Genomic DNA, 13531 nt, shown 5'->3' with positions numbered 1-13531 from the left:
GCCAGGTGTTCAAGACCAACCTGGCCACATGGTGAAACCTTATCTCTACTAAAAATACAAAAAATAAGTTGGATACGGTGACAGCGTGGGGTGTTCTCCTGGGGTGGGTGAGGCCGCTTAGCGAGGCCTTGGCTTCCCCAGGGAGCGAGGAGGTCCTCCAAGGGAGGAGGGTGCGGCCCGCACTGGCGCTGAATGTGGTTCCCCTGCAGGCTCTTCCCAGCAGTACCTGGGCCAGGAGGAGTACTATGGCGAGCAGTACAGCCACAGCCAGGGCGCCGCAGAGCCCATGGGCCAGCAGTACTACCCCGACGGTGAGCACTGGCGGCGGCCTGACCCCGCCCAGGACAGCAGAGCAGCTGCAGGGGCGAGGAGGGCAAGGAGGGTGTGGCCACTGCAGTGCGTCCCCAGTATTCCAGTTCAGGCTTGGGCTACAGGCAGAGCGGCCAGATGCCCTGCAGGAGCGAGGCAGGGGATGGGCTGAGCTAGACTGGCAGTGGTGCCTGGTCTCTGCAGAGAGAAGCTGAGGCACACACCACTGCGCTCGCGTGGCGTCTCCTCTTCTTCCTGAAAGGGTGTGGGAGTTGGAGGCGGAGAGCTGCAGCCCCCAGCCGTAGATAGGTGGAAACGTTTAAGAAGAAGCCTCCCAGCTTCCCAGACAATGCCCTGAAGGTGACGGCTCCACCTGCAGCACCCCCTCCTGGCCCTTCTCATCTCTGCATTTTACCTTCGTCACCTTTCAGTCTTTCCATAGCCCAGGGCTTGTGGAGGGGATGCTGAAAGTGGCTTGGCTGAGCACAGTGGTCCACACCTGTCATTCTGGGACTTTGGGAGGCTGAGGCAGGAGGATCGCTTCAGCCCAGGAGGCAGAAGCTGCATTGAGCCATGATTGCGCCACTGCACGCCGGCCTTGGTGACAGAGCAAGACTCTGTCTCTAAAGTGAAAATAACAATCAAATAAAGTGGTCTTAAAGGCTGGGTTGATCCCTAGGAGGCATCCAGGCAGGGAGCTGGCCTCAGCCAGCAAGGGGCAGGTGTGCAGGCAGGTGGGCAGGTGGCAGCAGGGCAAGCCACCTTGCAACGAAAGCCTCAGTGAGGGTCAGACACCCCTGCCCGCGTCCTCCCAGGAGCCAGCAGTGGGGAGGAGAAGGTGGTTGGGTCACAGCGTGGCCGTGTGGTGGGCATCGAGAGCACTGATCCTCTGCATAAACCCCCAGGTAGCTTCACAGTCGCCCCGAGAAGGAGGCATTGATGTCTGCATTTCAGTGAGGAGGCCGAGGCTCAGGAGGTTGGCACATGGTCTGGGGGGGCACGGGTCCTGCTGGCTCTGGGTGCCTCCCTGGCCCAACAGCATCTCCCCAGCCTGGGTCTCAGTTGCCTCTTCCGGGACCTGTGCAGTGCGCAGCTTCCGCTGACTGTCGCCGTCTCCGTTTCACACAGGCCACGGCGATTACGCCTACCAGCAGTCATCCTACACGGAGCAGAGCTACGACCGGTCATTCGAGGAGTCCACACAGCACTACTACGAGGGGGGTAAGGAGCACAGCCGCGTGCTGGGCTCGAGCGTAAGCGCCACACGCAGCAGAGTTAAGAGGCTGCACCCTTAGGAGCACGCAGTGCCTGTCTTCAGTGAGTCCCTTAAATCCCAGCACAGTGCATGGGATGGGAGACGGTGTGTTCTGGGAACTGGAGATTCAGGCTGTGTCGGGAGCCCCACTTGCCTTATGTGTGTGTTCGTGAGACAGGAAAGGATTCAGCCGGCCATGCTGGGGTTGGGGGCACAGACTCTGTTATTGGGTCCGGCCAGGGAGCGTGGGGCCTGCAAGCCACTCTCAGGGCTTCCTCAGCCAGAGGCCAGCAGTGGCTGCGTTGGGTGTGGCCTTGCGTTTCTTCAGACACCTCCAGGCCAGGAAACAACATCTGTGGCTTGGGGCTTTCTGCCCTTCGTGGCAGTCCTGGGCAGTGCTGCGCTGGGGGCCGTGTCTCGGGTGGACTTGCCCGTTCTGTGGTGTCTGTGCCTCCACCCTGGCTGCCCTGAAACCCCAATAGAACGTCCCAGAATGTGGAGTTGGGAAGAGGTACACACAGCCAGTTCCAACCCCACGCCGGGATAAAGGTGGCCCCCAGAGAAGAGTCGATGATCGCCTGTGGGATTGCACGACTTCATCTGGGAGGGAAGGTGGGCCTGCAGCGCCTGGGGAGAGGTGCCTCGTGTCTGCTGACACTGACCGGCAGGCAGCAGTGGCTGAGGCCTTCCCACTGCAGGGCTGCGATTTAGCAAGAGGTAACAGTGTCAGTGAGGCTTCACCAAGTACACAAAGCAGGCACGCTCAAAACACTACGGATTTCCTTGTTTGGGTTACTTCTTAAAGAATCAGATGTGTAAAAGTTTTGCTTCTGAGCTTACACATCTCAGCCTGCTGTGAAGAAATAAAGCACACAAGTGTAGGCACGTATAGAAACATCACAGTGTGCGCTACGAATGCCTACATCTAAATGTCAGTTACACCTTCATAAACCTGGGGGAATCAAGAAGTACATGAATACGTAATGAAAGTTTAAAAGAAGAAAGCCTGGATGCAGTGACTCATGCCTGTAATCCCAGCACTTTGGGAGGCCAAGGCAGGTGGATCACTTGAGGCCAGGAATTTGAGACCAGCCTGACCAACATGGTGAAACCCCATCTCTACTAAAAAATACAAATATTAGCTGGCCGTGTGGTGGTGCACGTCTGTGGTCCCAGTTACTCAAGTGGAGGTGGGAGAATCACTTAAACCTGGGAGGTGGAGGTTGCAGTGAGCCGAGATCGCGCCACTGCATTCCAGCCTCGCGACAGAATAAGACTGTCACCAAAAAAAAAAAAATTGGCTGGGTGCATTGGCTCACACCTGTAATCCCAGCACTTTGGGAAGCTGAGGTGGGCAGATCACCTGAGGTCAGGAGTTTGAGACCAGCTTGGCCAACACGGTGAAACCCCCTCTCTCTACCAAAAATACAAAAATTAGTTGGACATGGTAGTAGCATGTGCCTGTAATCCCAGCTGCTCGGGAGGCTGAGGCAGAAGAATCACTTAAACCCAGGAGGTGTAGGTTGCAGTGAGTCGAGATCACGCCACTGCACTCCAGCCTGGGCAACAAGAGTGAAACTCTGTCTCTAAATAAATAAATAAATAAATGGCCAGGCATGGTGGCTTATGCCTGTAATCCCAGCCCTTTGGGAGGCCAGTGCAGGAAGATTGCTTGAGCTCAGGAGTTGAGGCCAGCATGGGCAACATGGCAAAACCCTGTCTCTCCCCAAAAAAAAAAAAAAAAAAGTTAGCCGGGCGTGGTGGCGGGTACCTGTAATCCCAGCTACTCAGGAGGCTGAGGTGGGAGAATCGCTTGAAAGAGGCAGAGGTTGCAGTGAGTTGAGATTGTGCCCTAGCACTGCAGCCTAGGTGACCGAGCCAGACCCTGTCTCAAAAAAAAAATGCCAAGAGGCTATCTTCTGGCATATTGGCTGCAGTGGTGCCTCCATAAGCCCTGGGAGCCGGCAGGATCTCTGCCATCATGGGCCTGGCCCTGTCCCTTCCAGCTGGAGCACAGGGTTCAGCCTTGTCCATGACGAGGCATCCACATGCATCTGCCCAAGGCTGACACACTTTATCCCAAAAACAAACGCAGGATGTGCTGCTCAGCCTTTTAATGTCTGATGTAGCTTTTTTTTTTTTTTTTAAGAGACAGGGTCTTGCCCTGTCACCTAGGCTGAAGTGCAGTGGCGTGATCGTGGCACACTGCAGCCTTGAAATCCCAGGCTCAGGTGATCGTCCTGCTTCAGCCTCTCGAATTGCTGGGACTACAGGCATGCACCACCAGGCCTGGCTTTTTTTTTTTTTTTTTTGTAGAGATAAGGTCTCACCATGTTGCCCAGGCTGGTTTTGAACCCCTGGGCTCAAGTGCCATTCATCCTCCTGCAGTGGGGGGCTCCAGGTGTGCACCATCGTGCCCGGCTGATACGTACGTCTGTAGCTTGTCGTGGGTTACATGCTCTTGCCTTCCATCATGGATGAGAAATTTGCTAAAAAGCTTAGTAACCTCTTAAGACCAGTAAGACAGACGGCGTGGTTTCCTCCTTGATTTAGAAGCATTTATTCCATCTGCTTGTTAATTAGACCCTGACACGAGGAGTACACGTATGTAGGTGACACTTTACCATACAGCAGGTGGTACTATGACGTCTTGTAGGGCTGAGAGGCCTGGGGGTGCTTTGCTTTGAAGAGACTGGTGGACATGTCATAGCCACCTTCAAACACAATTGTGGCCCATGGTGCAGTGGAGAGGCTGGGGGGACGTTAGGAGGAATGGGTCAAAGGCACCATAAAGAATTTTCCAGGCTGGGTACAGTGGCTCCCACCTGTGATCCCAGCATCAGGCCGGGTGTGGTGGCTCCCATGTGTGATCCCAGCATTGTGGGGGCCAGGGCAGAGGATCACGTGAGCCTGAGAGGTTGAGACCAGCCTAGGCAACATAGTAAGGCCCCCTCTCTACTAAAAATCAAAAACATTAGCCAGGTGTGGTGGCATGTGCCTGTTGTCCTAGCTACTTGGGAGTCTGAGGCAGCAGCATAGCTTGAGCCTGGGAGGTCAAGGCTGCAGTTAACTATGATCACACCACTGCGCTCCAGCCTTGGCAACAGAATAAAAAGAATTTTCCAACTTTGAGTCATCCCACAGCAGGATGAGTGGGACAGGCTGGTGCTGGAATTGTTCCTGGTGATGGCATCAGTTAGGAGCCTGCAGAATCTGATAAAACGAGAGGGTGCTCATGCGCTGGGCACCAGTGATAGGAGGGGACCAGGGTGGGGCCGACCAAACCGGGAGGGGACAGCAGAGGCCACGGGGTCACTCGTGCTGGGCAGGAGCATCGGGATGTGGTGCTCAGTGGGGGAGGGGCCAGGGGAAGGGTGCGAGTGCCACACTTGTATCACAGTGAGGTTTGCAGTGGCTCAGACTGGACAGAGCCCAGCCCCTCGAGACCTGGCATCTGGGCGTCATTGCCGCTAGGAGAGACCGCCCATGAGCTGCAAAAGCCAGGTATGGAGCTGGGTGTGTGGGATGTGCCTCTGTGAAAATGCAGGCAAGATGGGACAGTACCTTTGCACACACGCACATTCACACCATCAGCCAATGGGCAAACACCAACACAAGCAACAGAAATGCTTATGGGTAGGAGATGGGGTTAGGGCTCAGGCAGTCCAGAGCAGGGGTGGAAGCGGCCACCTTCCCAGAACCTCTTGAAGGTGTAGGTCTGTCTCTGTTTACCTTTGAATCATGTAGATGTATTGGCAGCTTCAGAAGTTAAATTAAACATCACTGGGGCTGGGTACAGTGGCTCAGGCCTGTCATCTCAGTGCTTTGGGTGGCCGAGGTGGGTGGATCACTTGAGGTCAGGAGTTCAAGACCAGCCTGGCCAACATTGTGAAACCCCGTCTCTACCAAAAATACAAAAATTAGCGGGGCATGGTGGCACATGTCTGTAATTCCAGCTGCTTGCGAGGCTGAGGCGTGAGAATCACTTGAACCCAGGAGGCAGAGGTTGCAGTGAGCCAAGATGATGCAACTGCACTCTAGCCTGGGGCAGCAAAGCGAGACTCCCATCTCGAAAAAGGAACCTCATTGGCTGTCACAGAAACTGAAAGGACCTCACTTTAGGGCTGTCCACACCATCCACGCCTCCTGGAGTCCCGAGCATGGCTGGCGTGTCGTGTGCATTTCTCAGCTCTTGCCGGGTGGTGACCAGCGTGTCCCAGGAGTGGACAACAGGGTGGTGTGGCCGGGGTCTGCGGGACACATCTTCCCCAGGCAGCGCTCAGGCCTCCTCAGCTGCATCCTCGTGTGGATCACTGTGTTTTTATGTGACACGGCTTTGGGCGTCATTCACTTGTTCCTCGTGGCTGATTGCTCCTTCTGAGCAAGCAGAGGGTATGCTCTGGCGTCTTGTTTCACAGATGCGCCATGCTGCCCAGCACCTTCTCACAGGCACCCTGCAGAATGCCAGAGGGTTCTTAGAATAGAGAAAGAAAAGAGCCAGGCGCAGTGGCTCACGCCTGTAATCCCAGCACTTTGGGAGGCCGAGGCGGGCAGATCACAAGGTCAGGAGATCAAGACCATCCTGGCTAACACGGTGAAACCCTGTCTCTACTAAAAATACAAAAAAATTAGCCAGGTGTGGTAGTGGGCACCTGCAGTCCCAGCTACTCGGAGACTGAGGCAGAAGAATGGCGTGAACCCCGGAGGCGGAGCTTGCATTGAGCCGAGATCCGGCCACTGCACTCCACCCTGGGTGACAGAGCGAGACTCCGTCTCAAAAAAGAAAAAGAACCCTGGAGTACTTGCTGGTTGTGGAGGAAGGCCCCACATCTGCCCGCCCCGTTGCCTGGGCTCCCCACCGGCCCTGCAGATTTCATGAAACACGTCTGAAAACGGCGAAGGCCTTTTCTACAGAAGTTGTGCCCCCTTTCCCTGTAGAGTTATCTCAGCAGCCCCCTTTCTTCGGGGATAGGGCGGCTGCTGCCAGTTCACACTAGATCACTTGAGCACCCACTGGGGTGTGAGAGCCAGGCCTGGTCCCTGTGTGCTGGGGCTGGGTGTTCTGAGCTGGCACTCACACTGCTGCTGCATACCTGCTGTGTGCCAGGGCAAAGCTGGCCCGTGTCCTACAAACCGACTCCTTTATTTATTTATTTATTTATTTATGAGATGGAGTCTCTATCGCCCAGGAGTGCAGTGGCGCGATCTCCGCTCACTGCAACGTCCTCCTCCTGGGTTCACGCCATTCTCCTGCCTCAGCCTCCGGAGTAGCTGGGACTACAGGCGCCCACCACCACGCCTGGCTAATTTTTTGTATTTTTAGTAGAAACAGGGTTTCACCATGTTAGCCAGGATGGTCTCAATCTCCTGACCTTGTGATCCATCTGCCTTGGCCTCCCAAAGTGCTGGGATTACAGGCGTGAGCCACCGCGCTGGCCGAAAACTGGCTCCTTTATTATGTAAAGAATAAAGTGGGCTATAAAACATGAGAATATGCAGGCTGACCATGACACCCTTGAAAGCCCACCCACCATGTCTCAGATGACTTTCATGGGGGCAGGATAAAGGACAGTGGCCTTAAGCCTTCTCCCGTGATGGTGACAGCTCGTTTGCCAGCTGTTGCTGGAACTGCCCCTGGATTTTGAGGAAGGCGTGGAAGTTCAGGACTCAAGATATTTCCTGGATAGAGAATAACTGGAAAGGCTCAAGTAAGTTTTTCCAAAGCTCTCGCTTTAGGAGGAGTTCAGCCTGGAATAAGAGCATGTGTTAGTTTTGTCCTCCCATCTAACTACAGATTGAATTACCCTGATAGGTTTTTAAGCCATTCCAATGTGCATTATCTCAATAAAGCTGTTATTTAAAAAAATACTAGATTGCAGTTTTAAAATACTTAAATTTTACAGCTTCTAAAAAAGGAAAGTTATTTCCAACCAGAAAAGTGAAGTAGAAAAATGAATTCTTTGCATGGAGCATGGTGATTTATGCCTGTAATCCCAGCACTTTGGGAGGCCGAGGCGAGCAGATCACAAGGTCAAGAGATCGAGACCATCCTGGCTAACATGGTGAAACCCTATCTCTACTAAAAATACAAAAATTAGCCTGGCATTATGGGTGTGGTGGTGGGGGCCTGTAGTCTCAGCTACTTGGGAGCCTGAGGCAGGAGAATGGCATGAACCCGGGAGGCGGAGCTTGCACTGAGCCGAGATCGCGCCACTGCACTCCAGCCTGGGCGACCGAGCGAGACTCCGTCTCAAAAAAAGAAAGGTTATCTGGGCACACTGGCACACACTGTAGTCCTAGCTATTTGGGAGACTGAAGTGAGCGGAACACTTGAGCCAGGGAGATGGAGGCTGCAGTGAGCTCTGATTGCACCACTGCACTCCAGCCTGGGTGCCAGAGGGAGGCCCTGTCTCTGAAAAAAAAAAAAGAAAAAAAAAATTGTATGTGCAAAGACCCTATGTCCAAATAAGGTCCCGTTTACAGGTACTTGAGTTAGGACTTCAGCATCTCTCTGGGGAGCAGTTTGACCTGCGGCACTGGCGTTCATCTCTGTCTTAGTCGTTGTATTAGCCGTTTTGTTTCTTAGCTTTCCATTTGTATTTCTATAAGATAAGAAAAATGGGCCGGGCGCGGTGGCTCACGTCTGTAATCCCAGCACTTTGGGAGGCCGAGGCGAGCGGATCACGAGGTCAGGAGATCGAGACCATCCTGGCTAACACGATGAAACCCTGTCTCTACTAAAAATACAAAAAAACTAGCCGGGCGCGGTGGCGGGCGCCTGTAGTCCCAGCGACTCGGGAGTCTGAGGCGGGAGAATGGCGTGAACCCGGGAGGCAGAGCTTGCAGTGAGCCGGGATCACACCACTGCACTCCAGCCTGGGCAACCGAGCGAGACTCCGTCTCAAAAAAAAAAAAAAAAACAGAAAAGGTGTAATATAGTATTTGAAACGTTGTGAAAAACAAAACATGCCGAAGCAATGGATTTGGTTTTGGGATTCCAAAGTTCCCGTGTCGTGAGTGGGCCTCAGAATGAGCCCCCTTAGCCCAGGTGGAAAGTCATTTCCGTGTCTCCTCCTCCCTCCAGGAAACTCCCAGTACAGCCAGCAGCAGGCTGGGTACCAGCAGGGCGCCGCGCAGCAGCAGACCTACTCCCAGCAGCAGTACCCCAGCCAGCAGAGCTACCCCGGGCAGCAGCAGGGCTACGGTAAGAGGGGAGCACGTTCCTCGGGGCCCCCCAGCGCCCACCCCTGCTGCACATGGGCACGTGCACAGTGACCCTGGTGTGCAGGCAGAAGTGTAATAAACTTATTTTGAATACCTTTATGTTTCCAGAAAAGTTGGAAACATACATGCATGTAGACCTGAAACATCTTATTTTAACTTAAACATAAATTCATTGCCCACGTGGCCTGTGACGGGAGCCACTGTCCCGTCTGTCTGCCACCTGCACGCCTCATGCCCAGCTTCGACCTCTTTGACAGAGCAGGTCAAAGCCTGTGGGTCTCAGCCTTCACTGCAGCTTAGAATCACCCAGGAAACTTCTGACAAATAAGTTCTGGGCTGCCCCAGGTCTTTTGTTGGAGCAAAATCTCAGTTCTCAGGATGAGCTACACACACATGGTTTCTTATGAGGCTCATGCCTGATTCTGCTGTGCTTGTTCAGCCCTTTACGGCCATTACAATAAATAGTATAAAAATTACTTGAGGAGGCTGGGCTCGGTGGCTCACGCCTGTAATCCCAGCGCTTTGGGAGGCCGAGGTGGTTGGATGACCTGAGGTCAGGAGTTCAAGACCAGCCTGACCAATATGGTGAAACCTCATCTCTACTAAAAATACAAAAATTAGCTGGGTGTGGTGGTGGGGGCCTGTAGTCCCAGCTACTCAGGATATGAGACAGGAGAATTGCTTGAACCAGGAGGTAGAGGTCACAGTGAGCCGAGATCACACCACTGCACTTCAGCCTAGGTGACAGAGCGAGATGACTCCTCAAAAAATAAAAAGAAAATATTACTTGAGGCTCAGTGTGGTGGCTCATGTCTGTAATCCCAGCACTTTGGGAGGCTGAGGCAGGAGGATTGCTTGAGCTCAGGAGTTTGAGACCAGCCTGGGTGACATAGTGAGATCATCTCTACAAAAAATACAAAAATTAGCAGGGCATGGTGGCCACTCCTGTGGTCTCAGCTACTTGGGAGGCTGAGGCAGGAGAATTGCTTGAGCCTGGGAGGTGGAGGTTGCGGTGAGTCAAGATCATGCCACTGCACTCCAGCCTGGCCTGGGTGACAGAGTGTGACCCTGTCTTTAAAACAAACAAACAAACAAACAAACAAAAGGCCTCTATCAGTTCTTTCTGGAGCCTTTGACTTAGGCTTCCTAGAGACGATGCCTGTCTCACCTGCCTGCATGTTTTCAGCAGCTCCTGTGATTGTTAAGTTACAAGTTACAGCAGCCAGTGTGACTGGTGCCAGTGGGTTCTGGAGGGCTTTCCTGCCCTCAGGTAGCAGCAGCTCGGGGGAGATGGAGAGAACCCATCAGCCCTCCCCATGCTGGTGGGGGCCTGGGGCACAGTCCTGGGACCTCACAGGACTGGAGGGGCTGGTGAGTCGGTTGTGTGGTGCTCTCGCTGTACAGAGTTAACAAGGAGCACTTGCAGGTGCCAGGCGTTCTGGAGATTGACAAAAGGCTGATGCATTGAGACAGGGATTTTTTAAGGAAAAGAGGAAGAAGTTTTTAAAAAATTTTTAAGTTAAGAAAAAAAAGATGCGCCCATTGTGGCTGGCCTCACAGTTCCTGCTGTTTTCTCAGGGCCTGCCCAGGGAGCCCCGTCACAGTACCCCAGCTACCAGCAAGGCCAAGGCCAGCAGTACGGAAGCTACCGAGCACCGCAGACAGCGCCGTCTGCCCAGCAGCAGCGGCCCTACGGCTATGAACAGGCAAGCTTTCTGGATGTTTCCAGATGTGCCCATCCACCGCGCCTGTCGAGACATAAATGAAGATTTCTCTTATGGCCATGAGGAATAATGAGCTGGAACTAACTGGCTTCCAGGGTTCCTTCCAGAATGTTAAGTCTCTGAGCCTGTAAGGTTTTTCAGAATTACCTCTGTGTATACACTCACCTCAGTCATCCAGCTGGCTTTTCATACCCTGAGCTCACCATTAGATCTGCATGCCTGGTTCTCACATTCGTTCACTCTGCCAATGTTTTGTCGCGTACTGAGCACGTGTCCGGTCTCTGCTGGGTGCTTGGTGTGTGGCCATGCCACGAACCCTTCGCTTTCAGAGCTTATATCTCGCTACGGAGACATAAGGTTGTCCCACAGGCCAGACCGTGCTGAGATCAGAGCGGGGGGCCCCGAGTGGAGCCCGCCTTCCAGGTGGGGGCACAGGCGGCTGCATTTGGCCCCTGTGGACAATTCCAGGACAAAGACGCAGCGGGGAGTGGCTGGCAGCCCCAGGCTCAGCCCAGGGAGGGGGAAGCCCTTTCTGCCCAGGAACAGCAAGCAGGGCTTTGAAGGAGTTGAGGAAAGAGCAGCTTGGAAGATGGAAGAACGGGAGCTCTTGGGACAGTGAGGAGGCCGGCTTGGCGGGAGGTGACAGGGACAGGTGGGCGTGGGGGCCTCCATAAAGCAGGCATCGCCTTCCCTCTGAGTGGGATGGGGCCCCTGGAGGAGGACAGGGTCTGTGTGGCGGGCGCACTGCAGGAGCGAGGGCCTCCTAGAGGAGAATGAGCCAGGCACATGAAGAGGGCGTGCCAAGGTCCTGAGGCACCGGGAGGTTTGTCCCAGTGAAGGCAGTCCGAGGGAGGCTCGGTGGCTGGAGCACGGGGCATACAAAGGAGAATGGTCTTGGACATTTTTTGGAGCCTCCTTTGAGAGAGTCCTTAGCAGGAAGTGGCTCTGTGTTGGTGACTCTGAGCTGTCCAGAGGTGTTAGGGACACTTTACACCGCCAGTAAAATTTCAAAGCACTACGTCGATCAAGGTTGTTTTTCTCAGGGAATTGGGTAGGTAAGAGGCCGAATACTATTTTTTAAATGCTTCTCGTCCTCCTCCCTCAAGAGGGCAAAGGGTCACCAGGTAGATGTAGAGAAGCCTAAAGATCATGTAACACAGGCCCCCTGCCAGGGCACAGTACTCAGAAGGTCATGCCTGGGAAGGGCATGCCGACAAGGCATTTACACAGACGTTAGGAGTGCTCCTGGTGTGCTCTCAGGACACTGTGAGGCCACTGCAGCCGACGCCAGGGGCCGCCTCTCCCCAATGTGTGCTGGGCGCTGGTCAGTGGGGAGCAGGCCCCAGGTTGGCCCTCTAGGCTTGCACAGGAGCGTCATGCTGGGGTCTGGAAGGACAGCAGTCTGCATGCAAATTAGAATTAATGATTCTGACGAGACACTATACCTCCTTCATACAGTCCTGAAAATAACTTACTTGGATTTGTGAAATAAGTGAATGTCCTAACTTAATTATAAGACTGAACCAGAGGACATATAACTTTATGCCTACCTATGAAAGGACCGTGACTGGTTGTGGTGGCCCATACCTGTAATTCCAGCACTTTGGGAGGCCAAGGCAGGAGGATTGCTAGAGCCCAGGAGTTTGAGACCAGCCTGGGCAACATAGCGAGACCTGTCTCTACAAAAAATAAAAGTCGGGCATGGTGGTGCATACCTGTAATCCCAGCTACTTGGAAAGCTGAGGCAGGAGGATCCCTTGAGCCCAGGAGTTCGAGGCTGTAGTGAGCCGTGACTGCACCATTACACTCCAGCCTGGACTATAGAGAACAAGACTTTGTCTTAAAAAAACGAAAAGAAAGGCCAGGTATGGTGGCTTACACCTGTAATCCCAGCACTTTGGGAAGCTGAGGCTGGTAGATCACCTGCAGTCAGGAGTTCGAGACCAGCCTGGCCAGCATGGTAAAACCCCATCTCTGCTAAAAATACAAAAATTAGTAGGGTGCCTGTAAGCCCAGCTACTCGGGAAGCTGAGGTGGGAGAATCGCTTGAACCGGGAAGGCAGAGGTGAGCTGAGATCGCGCCACTGCACTCCCGCCTGGGTGACAGAGCGAGACTCCATCTCAAAACAAAGAAAAGAAAAAGACACAAAGCAATGGAGAAGACAGAGAATTCCACATTTAGGGGGAAATGTGTCCATCTAACTGCAGAATATTAACATAACATAGTCTTTAGTCAGAATCAAGTGTAACTGGCCATGGCGTTTTGGCACAGCACTGCCGGCGTTGGGCGTCTCCTAGGGGCCGTTGTGCACACGGTGTTATGTTTGCAGCACCCCTGGCCTCCACCCACGATGCCAGTAGCACCCCTGTTGCCCAGTCTGACAATTTAAAATGGCTCCAGACATTGCCAGATGCCCCCCAGGGCAAAATTGTCTCCATTTGAGAACCACTGGGCTACACTTAAAAATGTGCTGAGGTGGCCAGGCGCAGTGGCTCACGCCTATAATCCCAGCATTTTGGGAAGCCGAGGTGGGCGGGAGCGGACGGAGACAGACGAGATCGCGCCATTGCACTCCATCCTGGGCAACAAGAGCGAAACTCCCGTCTCAAAAAAAAAAAAAACACTGAAGTGCTGAGGCGTTGGGGCTGCCCGCGGTTTTACAGGGCTCAAGGGCCGCCATGCCTTCAGCTGAGCAGCTCTGGATTTGAGGCTTTCCATCTTACCCAATGGTGCGGGGGCAGAAAGACATCAGAACGGACTTCTGCTAACTAGGACCATCACAGGCGGCTCTGGGAATGAAAATGTGACGGGCTGTGTTCACCAGGAACGTTATGTGGACTGGATTCTCGGTCAGGCGGGAACAGCTTTCCTCCCTCCCTGACTTCCTTGCTGCAGGCACTCAGGAAATCTGATCATTGACTAGCTGGGGGCACAGGGAGACTCAGGCATGCAATGATCCGTTGTCTTCCTCTGTGGCAGTCACCCGAGCGGCTTTTACCACAGATCCGATGCTCCGTT

At 53.8% G+C, this 13531-nt stretch overlaps 1 protein-coding gene across 7 annotated transcripts in view; it reads left to right on the top strand.

The window, feature by feature from the left end:
• SS18L1 (SS18L1 subunit of BAF chromatin remodeling complex) overlaps positions 1-13531 on the top strand; it is a 38377-nt gene that overhangs the window by 20180 nt on the left and 4666 nt on the right. For 6 of the 7 annotated variants that reach the window (XR_012088926.1, XM_008011989.3, XM_073005412.1 and 3 more), the window contains 4 exons: positions 210-311; positions 1438-1530; positions 8649-8768; positions 10367-10494. Coding sequence is in view for 6 of the 7 variants with exons in the window: in XM_008011989.3 (XP_008010180.3) it covers positions 210-311; positions 1438-1530; positions 8649-8768; positions 10367-10494 (443 nt within the window). In the remaining variant the exon portion in view is untranslated. Of the gene's footprint in view, positions 1-209; positions 312-1437; positions 1531-8648; positions 8769-10366; positions 13142-13531 lie in introns of those variants that run through there. The other variant, XM_008011984.3, reaches the window with a different exon arrangement.

This window comes from Chlorocebus sabaeus, chromosome 2 (assembly GCF_047675955.1).
Source record: "Chlorocebus sabaeus isolate Y175 chromosome 2, mChlSab1.0.hap1, whole genome shotgun sequence".
Lineage (NCBI taxonomy): Eukaryota > Metazoa > Chordata > Mammalia > Primates > Cercopithecidae > Chlorocebus > Chlorocebus sabaeus.
Note: the sequence above shows the minus strand (reverse complement) of the source record. Positions and strands in the feature narration are given on the sequence as shown.